The 14680-nt window shown below is 37.3% G+C and overlaps 1 protein-coding gene across 2 annotated transcripts in view; it reads right to left on the bottom strand.

The window, feature by feature from the left end:
- Msr1 (macrophage scavenger receptor 1) overlaps positions 1 to 12183 on the bottom strand; it is a 105311-nt gene extending 93128 nt beyond the window's left edge. For both annotated transcript variants that reach the window (XM_017800974.2, XM_017800975.2), the window contains exon 1: positions 12079 to 12183. In XM_017800974.2, coding sequence (XP_017656463.1) covers positions 12079 to 12087 — 9 coding nt within the window. In that variant the 5' untranslated portion in view covers positions 12088 to 12183. The remainder of the gene's footprint in view (positions 1 to 12078) is intronic.
- Between the last annotated feature and the right edge of the window lie 2497 nt (positions 12184 to 14680).

The raw sequence follows: 14680 nt of genomic DNA, 5'->3' as shown, positions 1-14680 counted from the left end.
TCACTCAGCCCAAACCTGCTCCCATGGTGAGATGGAAGGACCTTCTCACAAGTGAATGGAAAGGTCCACACCTATTATTAACACAAGGGCAAGGCTATGCTTGTGTCTTTCCAAATAATCTTCCAGCCCCCATCTGGATCCCAGCCCAGAACATCAGAACTGCCTGAGGTGGAAAACCTCCCTCCACAACCACTGACCCCAGAGATACAGACCCTGGAGGAAGCAGCACATCATTACTGCTAACTCCTGATTTTTGGATCCTGCATTAAGGGTCTTGATAATTTTGTTAAAACTCGTATTTCTCTGGTTCAGTTAGCTGTTGTCCCACCTCCAGATCTTGCCAGGCATGTCTCTGCAAGCAATGACATGCTGTTCCTTCCCCTTACCAACCTAGAGATATGAAAATTAGGCTTGAGCATAGGTATAAAATCTTACAAAACAACGATGCAATGGACCTGAGACAACAGCCCGACCGCCAGAACTACAGGAAATGCCTTGTGATATATACTCCTGTTGGCAGACTGTGAGACCAATGCCTAGAACTTGCCATTCCCTAATCCCCATCATTACTCCAGATGGGATGACCCTACTCCATTGGCTTTTACTGAATTCTTAGCCCCTTAAGAGGCCTTTGCATGGGCCAAAGCTTGATAAACTGCCTCTCCCTCTGCCAGACCATACCAAGGGACTCACCCTTTGAGGGCTGGTAGTCAATGACAGATAAGATTCCAAAAGATGGGACAACCTAAGACAGGCACAGTCCATAATTTTAGGTGACCCCTGAGGTGGGGACAACAATGCCAAGGCAAAGAATGCCCACTGGTTGACATGGAGTCTGCACAACCTTCTCTTAAGAAAGCTTCCCATCTTGAGGGAGGGGGCTCTTGATACAATGACCCCCTGAGCCATTGTACTTTGTCTTAATGTATCTGCACTGATATCAGTATGCTATGTATTCTAAACTATACCTCACCTTTAAAAATAATAAAGGGGGAGATGTGGGAGACAGGCTTGAGCCTAGGGTGTAGTCTTATTGATAGCCATACAGCAGGCCCGAGGCAATGGCCTGACTGCTGGAGCCACAAGGAACGCCTTGTGACATTTTGCTCCCATTGGCAGATCATGAGACTGATGCCTAAAGCTCACCACTCCCTAATCACCACCCTTGGGATCAAGGTATCCTACTTGCTGTACTGTGATAGGATGCTAAATCTGTTATGCTAATGAGGTATCCTACTTGCTGTGCTGTGATTGGACGCTAATAAGGGATCCCATACTTTCTTGCAACAAAGGAGATCTGTGTCACTGAACCTGGTCTCCTGTACCTGAATGTAGCGAAGCTGGCGCAGACTCCTCACCAGCTCTGGGGTCCAGACGGGACGACTGATGGAGGAACTGAGAGAGCAGGAGAGTGGCCATAGCCAGAGGAGAGCAGCCACAGCCAGCGACCACAATTAAACATAGCTTAGTGAGCCAGATTTCCTTGCCAAGGCAGCTATTTATCAGTTTAGAGAGATAAAGTCGTTACTGGATTATGATGTGCCAGAAAAAATTAACTCTTTATTCTCTTCCCTCTGCCTCCCCCATCTCTTTCTTACCCCCCCCCTCCTCCTCCTCCTCCTCTTTCTCCCTTTTTCTTCCTTTTCTTCCTCTTCCTCCTCTTTCTCCTTTTTTCCTCTTCCTTCTCTTTTCTCTCTTTCTACCTCCATCTCTCTCTTGTCTCTCCCCCTACTCGCTGTTTCTTTGACCTTTTTCATTATGCACTGTTGGCAGCATGAATTTGTGCTTATATCATTTTAAGTGCAATCAGTATTATACTAAGCAATCTATGCCTTTGTCTCTATCAACAGGTATCAGAATCACTTGAATGTCTTGATAAATAGCTTAATGGGCCTCAACGTCGGAGTTCCTGGCATTTGAGTGTCAAGAATTTTCAACTCCAGATCAACAGGTACCAAATCATACAGGGAAGTAAAACGTTATGGTATTTCATAGTGGGTGACCACAGGTGACATTTCAGAAAGCTAGCCAAAAGAATATTAAACCTTGTGGACAAAAGAAATGATAAATGAGGAGATAGATATTTAATATTTTAATATCATACAATACATCAAAATTCACACTGTACTCACAAATATGAACTTTTATCTTTTAAAAATTCAAATAGAACTAAAACTAGCTCAGTGATAGGGCACTTACCAAGCATGGGGCCAGATCTCTGCTTAATTCCAATTATGGGAAAAATAATCAAATCAAATCAACTTAAATTTTTTTGAATTAAGATAAATATATTTAATTAAAATGCAAAATTCTCTTTCTTATTTTCATCTTTTGTCTGCAGTACTAGGCATCAAAAGCAAGCTCACTCAAGCTACATGCTCTAGGATTCTCCCACTAAGCTAAATCTCCAGCTTTTGAAATTCTATTTGAAAATAAGTAAAGTGCAATAAAATGAAATAAAATAAATAATCTGCAAGTCCAAAAAGTTTTCAAGAAATAGTGCTAGTTCTGGTCCAGTGGACCACATTTTGAGAATATTCTTCATGAAAATAAATTGCATGACTATTTTTTTTGGATATAGCTCAGTTCATTTGATTGATAAACTTAGCACAAACCCATCATCTTCTAATCATTTTTTATTTTCCTTAATGTGGAGGTATGTATATTTGGTATTAAAACACACATTTAGGTGAATTCATGGCTGCTTTGGGGCAACAAACGCCAATCTGGACTGGGAATAGAGGGTCATCACTCATGTGTAAATGTTCACCCTACTTAGGGTAATTTATTGACTATCAAGGATATGACTCAACTGTCAATATACTTTAAAAATTATGGTCAAGGAGATTCTTTATTGGACTACTTGTGGTGACAATTTTTGTACATAGATCATTTTTGAGAATTGTTTTCTCCAAGTCTTGCATTGATCTTTCTGAGGACTGTGCTCTTTACAGGATTTGTCTACTGTGGGAGAAGGAAACAGGGCAAGGTTGCTGTAGGACCAAAACTCCTTTTTCAGGTAGAAGCAAAAGGGGTGGGGGAACCAGGCATGTTTGCAAGAACTTGTATTCCAAGCTGCTGCAGAGGCTGAGAGAGAGACCCAAGAATCCAAAACATCCTGGACAACATAGCAAGGAACCATCTCAAAAATATAAAAATAAACCACTCCCAGGCATGATGGCACATGCTTACAATCTCGTCAGTCACCTATAATCCAGCATTTGGGAGACTGTGGTGGGAGGGCTGCAGAGTTATGGTAACCCTGTTTTGCAGTGAGACCCTGAGACTGTGACTCAAGAAAAAAGCAAAACAAACAGAAACCGATAACTAAATAATTAAATATACAAAAATAACAATAATATGGGAAATTGACTATTGTAAGAAGCCAAATTGGATCATTCAATTCCATTCTTTCCTTTTATTTCCTATCTTTTAATTTGTTATGAAATATGAACAACAGCTTTACTCATTAACCAAAACAAAAGAGCAAGTAAACAAAAGACCCTAGTTAACAATAGAAGAGCTAAATTCCCTTGTAGTTCAAAGCCATTGGGAGTGTATTATAAAGCTGTATAATTTGAACTCAGGTGGCCAAGGATGGGGTGGAAAAGCCTGTGTTCGCACACTGTTGAATGGTCACTAGAAGTCTTTTCTTTCTTGTCTGTCCACTGGTCCTTCTCCAATGAGGAAATATGGTTTTGGTAATCATGATGAGATATTCTGAGTCCGTTTTCTTTTAAATTCAAGTAAAACATTGCAGGAGACATATATTCTAGGGAAGATTGTTCATGCCAAAAAAATGAAAACATTATATGTGAAAAATATCTCTAGAATATGAGCTAGCGAAGGGCAGGGACCATATCTGCGTTTCTTCACAATTCTATCACCAGAGCTCAAAGAAACATAGAACTTTGAGTATACATTTTATTTTTTTGAGCGAGTGATTTTTGCTGTCTTTATCTCATATATTAGTTTTTGTTTGTCAAAGGAGGATATTTAGAAAACAAGGGGGCTGCCTGAGCAGCTTCAGATAATGGAATTCTTAACAATTTTTCTTTATGATTCAGACTTTGTGAGGGATTTGCTTTATATTCTTAGTCTTTTAATAGCATTGTTGTACCTGAATTAATGTAGCAGAACCCATGAAATTTAATTGTCTTTATAAGATCTTTTTCAGATCCAGCTCCTTACAGGAAATATCTTGCTGTGACTGTAAATGGCTGACTCCCAAAAGCCTTCCCTGGCCCTAGGAGAAAGCCTTATCTTCTAGCTTTGGACCTGAAGCAAAATCTAACTATGCATACTTCCTGGCTTTTGTTCCAACCCTTCCACAAGTTGGAACACTAGCATGGGAAAGTGGAGGCAAACTGAGAATGTTTTAACTAAAACTGTAAGTAAATTCATTTTTACACATCTATATACTTTATGTTTTTCTTCTGACTCAGAGCCAAGCTTCCTTCTGGGAGCTTTGGGAACACAGAGGCTCTGCCTCTCCAGCCCCTTTTAATTTTAATTTTATCAGTCTCACTTGGCCATTGGATTTGACCAGTATGCCTTCTCTCCAAATTGCGTGCATTATGGGTATGTGCTCCCATAGTTTTCCCCACACTCTGACCCCGGACTGTGCCAGAGTCCAGCCCTTATCCTTTGTGTCCTTTTCTCACTTCCTGTTTATTCCATCAATACTGTCATGAACCTCATGGCTTTCATTGAAGTCTGTAATACTGATGCCTCATGGTTTTGGATTTTTGTTTGTTTTAAATTATTTTTATGGATTTTTTTTTGTAATTTTCATACAATATCATTTGATGGAATTTAGATCCTCTCCCCTATCCACCCCTCCCCTTACTGGCCCCCACCTAACTTAATGTACTTTAGAATATATTTCATATGCCCAAAATATATTTTGTACTTCAGTGTAAGTCCACTCATTGGAACCTGGTTAACTTACCAAGAGTTCCATGCTTGAAAGAGACTGCCTCTCACCTCCTAGCAGAATTACTAAACGTTCCTTAGGTTGGCATGAGGTTTTTACCTGCTCCCCTATGTCTATGCTGAGAATCTGTCTGGTTTGAGCTTGCATGCGACTTGTGCATGTTGTCTCCATTGCTATGAGTTTATATGTTAACTAACAAACTATCTAGACACATCTATGTCCTTGTGGTCATCCACCACCATCCCAGAGATGCAAGTATGGTTCAACGTACAAAAATTGACAAATAAATCCACTACATAAATATAAGGAAGGACAGAAACCAAAGTATTATCTCATTAGATGTAAAAAATGATTTTGAAAAAAATCCAAACCCAATTCATGATAAAAGTCACGGAGAATCGAGGAATATAGGGGATGTATCTCCACCTAATAAAGCCAACACACCACAAGCCCACAGCCAACATCATAGTAGATGAAGAAAATCTGAAAAAAATTTCCATTAAAATCAGGAAAAAGGCAAAGATGTCTGCTCTATTTCTTCCTGTTCAATATAGTATTGGAAGTCTCAACTAGACCAACAAGACAAATGAAGGAGATGAAAGGGGATGCAAATCGGAAAGGAGGAATCCAAGTATTTTTATTTGCATATACTATTCTATGCATAAAAGACCAAGAGAATCTACCAGAAAACTCTTAGAGCTGATAAATACATTCAGCAAAGTAGCAGGATATAAAACTAAGAACCCCAGATCAGGAGCCTCCTATATGCCTGAGAAACATACTGAGAAAAAAACATACTGAGAAAAAAATCCAGGAAATGACCCCATTCCTAATAACCTCAAAATCTATAAAAATATTTTGGTATAAATTTCACAAAGGAATTGAAAGGCTTGCACACTAAAAATTAAGGTATTGAAAATGGGCTGGAGAGATGTCTCAGTGGTTAAGAGCACTGGCTGCTCTTGCAGAGGCCCTGGGTTTGATTTCCAGCACCCACATGGTGGTTAGCAACTATCCATAATTCCATGGGAATCCAACACCCTCTTCTGACCTCTGTAGGCATTGCACCACATGGGTGCACTTACACACATGCAGGCAATATATTCATACATATAAACATAAAAATAATAAATAAAAAAAATTTTAAAGACATTGAAGAAGATACCAGAAAATGGAAAGACTTCTGATGTTCATGTGATAGGTAGAATTAATATTGGGAAAATTGTCATCCTACCAAAAGCAATCTATAAATTCAATGTAATACCCATTTAAATTCCAACACAACTATTGACTGAAATTGAAAAAAAAATTCAAATTTCACATGGAAACACAAAGAAACACAGGATAGCTAAAATTATCCTGAACAATAATAACAAAAATCGCTGAAGGCATTACCATCCCTGATCTCAAATCATACTCTAAAGATCTAGTATTAAAAACAGCATGGGCCCAGCATAAAAACAGACACATTGATCAGTGGAATAGAATTGAGGATCCAGATTTAAATTCACATATTTACAGTCACTTGATTTTTGACAAAGGAGCCACAAATACACACTGGGGAAAGGCAGCATGTTCAACAAATGGTGCTGATCAAACTGGATAGTGACATGTAGAAGAAAGAAAGTAGATCACTGTCTCTTGAGATGTACAAAACTCAACTCCAAATGATTTGAGCACATCAGCATAAGATGCCTCACACTTTTATTGCTTGCTGAGTCTGTTTTTGCATGCCACACCCATGACTACAACTGCCTCATGTATCTGTTTCTTTGGTAATGTGGCCATACCACAAACTTCTCTGCCCACACCTTCTCTCATTCTCATCTAATCCCTGGTCAGATGCACCTGGTTTGTTTTCAGTCCAAATATGGAAGTTGGGAGTTTCTGATTCTACTAGGATCCTGTGTGGAAGATAGCACAGAGCTATGTCTGCTCAGGAACTCTGTGCTCCAAAAATCTCCTCTGTTCAGCTATCTGAAAGTCTCTGAAAAAAATGTCTTCATGAAGTTTTATGGAGAATTCTTTGCACTAGATGACTAGGAAGGGAAGGGAAACCAGCCAGCCCTGTCCAGATGTTTTTTGGACTCTGTATAGCAATCTTTTCCACAGCAAGGAGCAGGACCCCTCTGGGATACAGAATGTATCATGAATCCTTATCAAGGTTGGGTCAAAGATTCTATGGTGTGCCTTGTACTGAAAGGTATGGACAGGAACCATGGTTGAAACTAAAATATAAATATCATAAAGGAGCACAATCTTCCTTTCCTTCCTGGTATAGTCTCCATCCCTGTAAACAAAATCCATCAAGGAATGTCTCCATTATTTTAAAGTTTTATGTAATTCTTTACTTAAAAAAATTTTTTTTTCCCAAAGTGTAGGGACCATTGTCAAACAGGGTCACAAAGACTGTAAAATCCAGGGGTGGTGGATGACCACAAAGAAATGGAGTTTTCCAAACAGCTTGTTGGTTTCTCGTATGAATGCACATCACTGGTGACAAGCATGAACCAGATCCATTCAAGTTTAAACCATACAAAACCCAGCATAAAAGTGGGAACTGGGTAAGAATGCCAAGTCTCACCGGAGGAATTATTCACAACTAATAACTGTTCGTAGAGAGAGAGTTAGTTTTCCTCATGGGAGTGACTGTAAAAAGGTTGACTAGGCTCCAGTGGATGAACACATACTGAGAGACATTTGGGGACACAAACTATATATATATATACATACATGAAATTCGATGGGGTAGCAACTGTGTGGAGTGCAGATAGTGGAGGGGATCTAAATATGACAAAGGTGTATTATATGAATTTAACAAAATATTCAATTAAAAACAATTTTAAATGTATCTTGAAGCAGGAAAAGGTGAAGCACACCTTTAATCCCACCATTCAGGAGGCAGAGGCAGTTGGATCTCTGTGCAATCGAGGTCAGCCTGGTCTTTTTATTAAGTTCCAGGCCATCTGGGGTTACAAGGAGACCCTGTTTCAAAAGACAAAAAAAAATCTCTATGGCAGTTCTGTGAGGTACTATGTTACTACATTTACAACCTAGAAACTACAGGTTTAGTAAGTTACACAGCTGGGAGTGGGTGTTCTGCGAATCTAAACCAAGTAGACAGGATACTTTCCGAGAACCAGCTCTTAACTACTGCAAAAGTATTCTTCCTCTAAAAAAGTATCATCACTTAACATGATTGACATCTTCTCTTTCATTTATTGTCTGCTTCTCCCACTGAAATTCGGGTTTTTTTAAAGCTCTTCAGTGACCAGAGATTTCCTGACATTTAAAAGGTGCTCATGACATATATAGCATATTATTTAACATGTTATGTACATAGGGGCTGTGGATACAGTTACATAGTGGAATGCTCGTGTACAGCAGGTGCAAGGCCCTGAGTTTGGTCACTAAAACCACAAAACAAAAGTAAAACAATATATAAATTAAAATAAAATTGCATAGATTAATGAGACAAAGTGTTTTGAAAAATGACCGAGTTTCATATATTGGCTTACACCTCAAGAAAAATTCATATATCACAAATGTAGAATTTTAAAAATTATTCATTATACACTGGACAATATTTCTCTGAATTGCATTATGCTAAATGACACACCAAAAATATCATCCTCCACATTTCCAGTCCACTTCAAAGGAATTTATAGGTAAATTTTTCAGATTATTTCATTCTTATCTGTTTATTAGTACAAAAATTATTGAAATATTAGAGTACATACACAGATGAGATCTTATTAGCATTCTGGAAAAAAAATTAAGCCATTTTAATGTGACTTTAAATAAAGTTTCCACATTAAGACAAAGCATAATTTCACATAATGTTACTTTTCCCACCAAATTCCAGTGCTGATAAAGGATTTTGAAATCTTCTGAACTTGTAAAATCTCTTAAGAATGTGTTCTCATGAGAAGTGAAACGCATCTCTGCAGTATCAGCTCTTTATGAAGGGTGAAAAGTTTAAGGAAACAACAACACGATAATCATTATAAATTTCAAGGTTAACTGGTTTGGAAACACAGCCCTCATTTTCTGCTGTTTTTTGGTCATTAAAGCAACATAGTTTCATTGAAGATGATGTGAAATACAACTTCTGTCGTTCTATCATTATAATACAAGAAAAAAATTCCATGAGTTTTCACATGAAACTTGAGTCTTTGCTCATAAGTCTCAATGTTACACGTATGTCTAATACACACATCAGTTGGTATAACACATTTTTCTTAAAATCATTTCAGTTTCTTTCCTCACTGAATGTTTTCTCTAATTTAAAATAATGGGCAGTATAATATTTAATCAAACACATGTATCTTACTTCAATAGTCATTTTCCTGTAATGCCCCCTCCTTTCTAGAGCACACTGTTTTACTAATATAATAAGGATGTCATAAGTGTTGTGATAATTCAGGCTTATTCTTTTGATATGCTTTTGTAGGATTATTCGCCAAAGTTGAACTATCAGGAAAAAGGAAAACTATTTTGACCTTGTTGGTATCTACTACTGTGTAAAAAGATGGTAAAAAATTATAAATGTTTCAGTAATATGTAAATATGGACATTTTAGAGTAAGTTCAACACCATAGAATTGTTTCAACTTTAGTAGGACTTATGATACTTTAATATGCTTCCTCTTCATGTTCTTATTATTAATATGGATGAGATATTTCCATGAATCACGGTATTTGTTATACCTCTTAGATGCTGTCTATTCATAGCCACTGTATGTATATGCAAAAGAAACTTTTATTTTTTTTGGTCTTTTTGAGACAGGGTCTCCCTATAGCCCCAGCTGTCCTGGAACTCACTATATAGACCAGGCTGGCCTTGAACTCAGGGATCCTCCTGACTCTGCCTCCTGAGTGCTGGGATTAAAGGCGTGTACCACCACGCCTGGCAAAAGAAGCATTCTTATACCTAAGCTCATTATGTCTAGATTATGCTTATCATATGTCTTTGTTGTTGTTGATATGGTTCCAGGGATTGAACCTACAACCTCATATCTGCTAGGTAAAACGTTCACAGCTGAACTGCACACCCAGTCTTCTTTTACTTTGCATTTTGGGACAGAATCTCACTAAGCTGCCCAGGGAGTCACTGTAGTCATTTCATATCCCAAGCAAGTCTAGAGCTTCTTATGCACCAGCTTCAGCCTTCAAGTAGCTAGACTCACAGGCCAATGACAATGGGCCTAGTCATTTGGCTTTTCACATTTACCATATTTTGCTTCTTCTAAGGTTGATCCATTCTTAGACTTGCCATTATATTCTTTGGGCAAATTTCATCTTAACATTAGGGTAAATAGCCACATGGTCATCTCCCTTATTGTTTTAAAATGAAAAACTTCAGGTCAGTTCCAGCTTGATTTCTCTAAGTCCTGTGTTTGAAATGTGTGGCTTCTTCAATAATATAGTCTTACCTTCAAGTTTGAGGAGTGAGGGAGAATGTGGGAGGAGTTGGAATGGGAAGAAGTGAAGTTGGAATGATGGAAATACAATACTGATGTAGGGAATTCTCAAATTAAAAAGTAAACATAAATGAAATGAAAACCTTGATTTTTTAAAAGATGTTGAAAATGCATGTCAATCTTTGAAAAATGTTAGTACATCTTGTGCAACCAATCAACCAGTATCTCTGTACTGAGGAACAGGTCTATCAAAAAGATTCTAGAAAGAAATGGAAGCATAGAATGCCTGATGCCAGTGACACTCATCCTTAGAGGTAAAAGAGAAAGAACATCAACTTTTTAATCTAACACCTAAAAAATGGTGCCATTTGTTTTACCTGTGTGGTCTTAAGCAAATATTTCAACAGCTTAGAATTATAGTTTTTTTATGTATGTGAATTATAATATTAATTTAAAGAATTACTATGAAAATTAAAATAAGTTTTAAAAGTTCTTAGCACACAGAAAGCTAGCAACAATTGAATCATCACTATTTCCAAAATGAATATTAACAGGCGTCTTAAATTTTAGCTTTAAGGAAGCTCCATGAGTTACACAGTCATATCTTCTGTGTTCTGCAATTTAGGAAACGAAACCTAAATGGATTAAGTATTTAGTCAGTGTTATACAGCGGGAGGTAAAGGTGCTGAGACCTGAAAGCAAGAAGACAGCAGATTTGTACAATGTGACTGCCGGTCACCATGTGAAGGACTCATCATCTCAGCTCTGTGCCAATTCCTCCACAGCTCCACGTGGCAAGTTACAATGCCAGGCCTGATATTATGCTGTGTGAGTTTTACACATCCATCAAGCTCAACCTAAATTGCAATATCTACATCAAGTATTTTTAGACTTTGTTTACCCTTGGAAGTAACTGGCCTCTCCTATATTCACACAGTGGTTACCTGTCACAATTTTATTCTGTGTAGTCTGTTCAAATTACTTCTGTTTGGGCGTATGCTTTAGGTCATAAAATTCCCAGACATTATATTTTTGTTTAGTTGGTTTTTTGAGCCACATTCTCCCTGCTGCTCCAGATGACATGAAACTTATTATGCTGACCATACTGGCCTTCTTCTCACAGATATCCACCTGCCTTTGTCTCCTGAGTGCTGTGCTGGGATTAAAGATATGTGCCACTACATCTGGTCCAGAAACTGTATCTTATTAATATCCCTTCCATATCCTGTTCAAGAAATTATCTGTAGAAGATGGCCTAACAAATACTCACTAAATTAACAAGTAAAGATAATAAAACCATTTAGTTAAAGCCAAATATGTCTGTGAAAAAAAAAGACAAAGAGTAACTAAAAGTTATTAACTCCACATTGAATAAATCCAGCATTTTAAGAAAATATGCTGTTATATGAGAAAATATTAGTTAATATGAATATAATGTAATGTATTTTATGATCATTGGTACACATACAACTGTGTTTTCATTAGTGAAAACCTTAGCAGAAATTTCTATCATCTTATCTTTTAAACCATGAAATGAAATTATTAGTGACAAAATGAAAGTTCTTTAGAAATTATTGATAAGGCACAGTACAATATATCTCTGTCTCTCTCTGTCTCTGTCTCTATCTACCCCCCCACAAGAACCACACTCACATGTGAACACATAGTAAACCCATGCAGTCAAACAAAATAATTTTAGAAAAAAATAAATAAAATATACCTCTTTCATTGTTGATCATAAAGACGGCACACTGAGTTGCCCACTTCTTTCTCTTTACAAATGAAACCTAAAATGTTTATCACATAGTATTTCAGCATCTGACCCACAAGGAAAGGAAATGACACAGTTTTGTGTTGCGAATCTTTGAAATTTATTTCAATAGCTGTCTCATCAATGCACTAGTTTGCAAATTCTAAATTTGTCAGATAACTCATTCCTCTTTCCTAACAGGACATTGTAAAGAAAAAGAGAAGTAAAACAGAAAAGAAATAAGGATATTGGGGCAGCCCAGAATTATCCTCATATCTATTGAGCCTGATTAATAAGTTGTTATGGCTTCTACAAGATTGTTTCCTTTGTTCATCTTTCAGCCATTTGGTGTTGACAGAAGATGCCATGTTTGGTTTGCTTTGTCGTCCTTTTTCCTGTGCCTTCATAGGAAACACTAAAGCATGAAAGCTTGAAATCCCAAACATAAGGAAAGGATACGGCACTTAACAAATGAAATTTTGGTGCCACAGTGGTCACCTCAGCTCTCTGCAATGAGATCAGGTTTATCTCGCTTTTTATTTTCCTGGAACATATAGAACAGAAGGGAACTCAAGAGTCCATTCAAATGAAAAGAAAATCCTTTACCTTCTCACACACTCTCAGAGGTATCTACATTTTATTTTAGTCGTATATAAACAATTGACAAGTTCCAGTCTGGTGCACTTAAAAAGTTCAATATTACAAGTGATGTTTATGAAAGGAGATATGTAGGCTATATCACATATCCTCTTTTAAGTGTTCTAAGGAAAGAGGATCATATGATCTAACAAAAATGTCCAAATCAGAAAACTCAGGGGCACTGCCTGTCAGAAACCAATGTATTGTGCAAAGAATGCAGGAATGACACAGCATTTGAGAGACACAAATGCTATGATGTAATAACTATTAATAATGGTAATCATAGCAATATGGTCTATTTCTATAGTAATTAGTAGAAGTCTAATAGTGGGGCAGGAATATAGCTCAGTCTTAGACCACTTGTATAGCTTAGAGGAAGGGCCCTCTATTGAATCTCTACCATCACACAAAAACATTAAAAATAAAACTTAAAGGCAAAAAGTAAAATAGTCATTAAAGCAAGCCATGTAATTACTAGCCAAGAAATTTTAGATAAACAGTAGAATCATAAATCCACCCAGAAGTGTTAGCACAAAGGTTATGGTGCTATTTCAAAGACACAGTGGTTTAAGTTTATTATGTATTTTTTGAGGAAGAGGAAGTAAAAACTAACATCAACTCTCACTCAATTCCCCTTATTATTATTATTTATAAATACCTCTCCTTGTAGAGTATAGGGTTCTAACAACTGCAGTATAAAAATCACTTTGTATCCTTGCATGGCACTGTATGTCTGTGAACTAGAACTAGGAGACTGAGGCAGGAGGATATAAATTTTGAGGCCTGATGGACTGCATAGTGCGATCCTGTTCAGGAAAACAAAGAATCTTTTGTTATATCTTTAAATGTAGATACACTATTAAACTTCAATATTGTAAGAGTAAGATTTGGGAAGTCACCAGCTAAGATATCAACTTTCCAAAAATCTTTTTGTTTGCTTGTTTATTTGTTTTGAGATAGGATCTCCCTATAGCTGCCACTGACTTGGAATTTACTGGCTTCAGTCGGATAGAGCTCCATCTGCCTTTGCTGTCCCAGTGTTGGGATTAAATCATGTGTGACCATGCGTGTCTCAAATTTCTGTTATAATGAGCTTTCTAGACTAGAGTGGACTGTGTTTCTAGTCTGTGTGTAATATTGTTAACCATATACCCGCACTTCACAATGCTGACCACTTCCCTTCTTATTTCCACTTTCTTTGAACAATCCAGTTGTTCATGAAAATGCTCTCATAACTTCTTATATGATTATGTTTATGTGTGCATTCTATAATGTATTGTAGTATGTCGTATTATCTAGGGATTGGGCCTTTATTGATCCATGTAATTTCAGCCACTCTGCTAAGTGATTTTTCTGATTAAGAAAGTGTGGTGGGCCAAGGAGATGACTCAGCAGGTCTTAAAGTTGGCTGCCACCAAACTTGACAACCTGAGCTTGATCCCCAGAACCCACATGATGGAAAGAGAGAACTGACTCCTGCAAGCTGCCCTCTGACCTCCACACACACACATTGTGTTATGCACCGCCCCCAATAAAAACAAAATGTTATAAAAAGACTTGAAGATGTACTTAAGTAAACTTCTCAAAATAATAGACCTATGAACTATTAGAGGTAGTAGTCAAATGTATATTGATTTCAAAACTCATCATAATATAGTCTTTCTTAATCTGTGGTCAGAAGATGTACCATTGGGGAATATATGTGTTCTCCATTAGAAGTGTTACATACAAAATAACTGACAAACATGGGCATATTCTGGGCTGTCTTGGTGGTCACCTACCATGAATACTGTGATGGCATGTATCCCTTCACTTCAGTCCTTCTTCAGCTGAACAAGAAGCTATGTGAAGTACATATATGCCAAGTTTTCAAATGAAAGTTCACAATTAAATGGGGAAATGTATCAGGAAAATTGAATTGAATGACCCAGAG

Source organism: Nannospalax galili, unplaced genomic scaffold, assembly GCF_000622305.1.
Source record: "Nannospalax galili isolate Female #2095 unplaced genomic scaffold, S.galili_v1.0 scaffold242, whole genome shotgun sequence".
Classification (NCBI taxonomy): Eukaryota; Metazoa; Chordata; class Mammalia; order Rodentia; family Spalacidae; genus Nannospalax; species Nannospalax galili.
The sequence above is the reverse complement of the archived record's forward strand: the minus strand, read 5'-3'. Positions and strand labels throughout refer to the sequence as shown.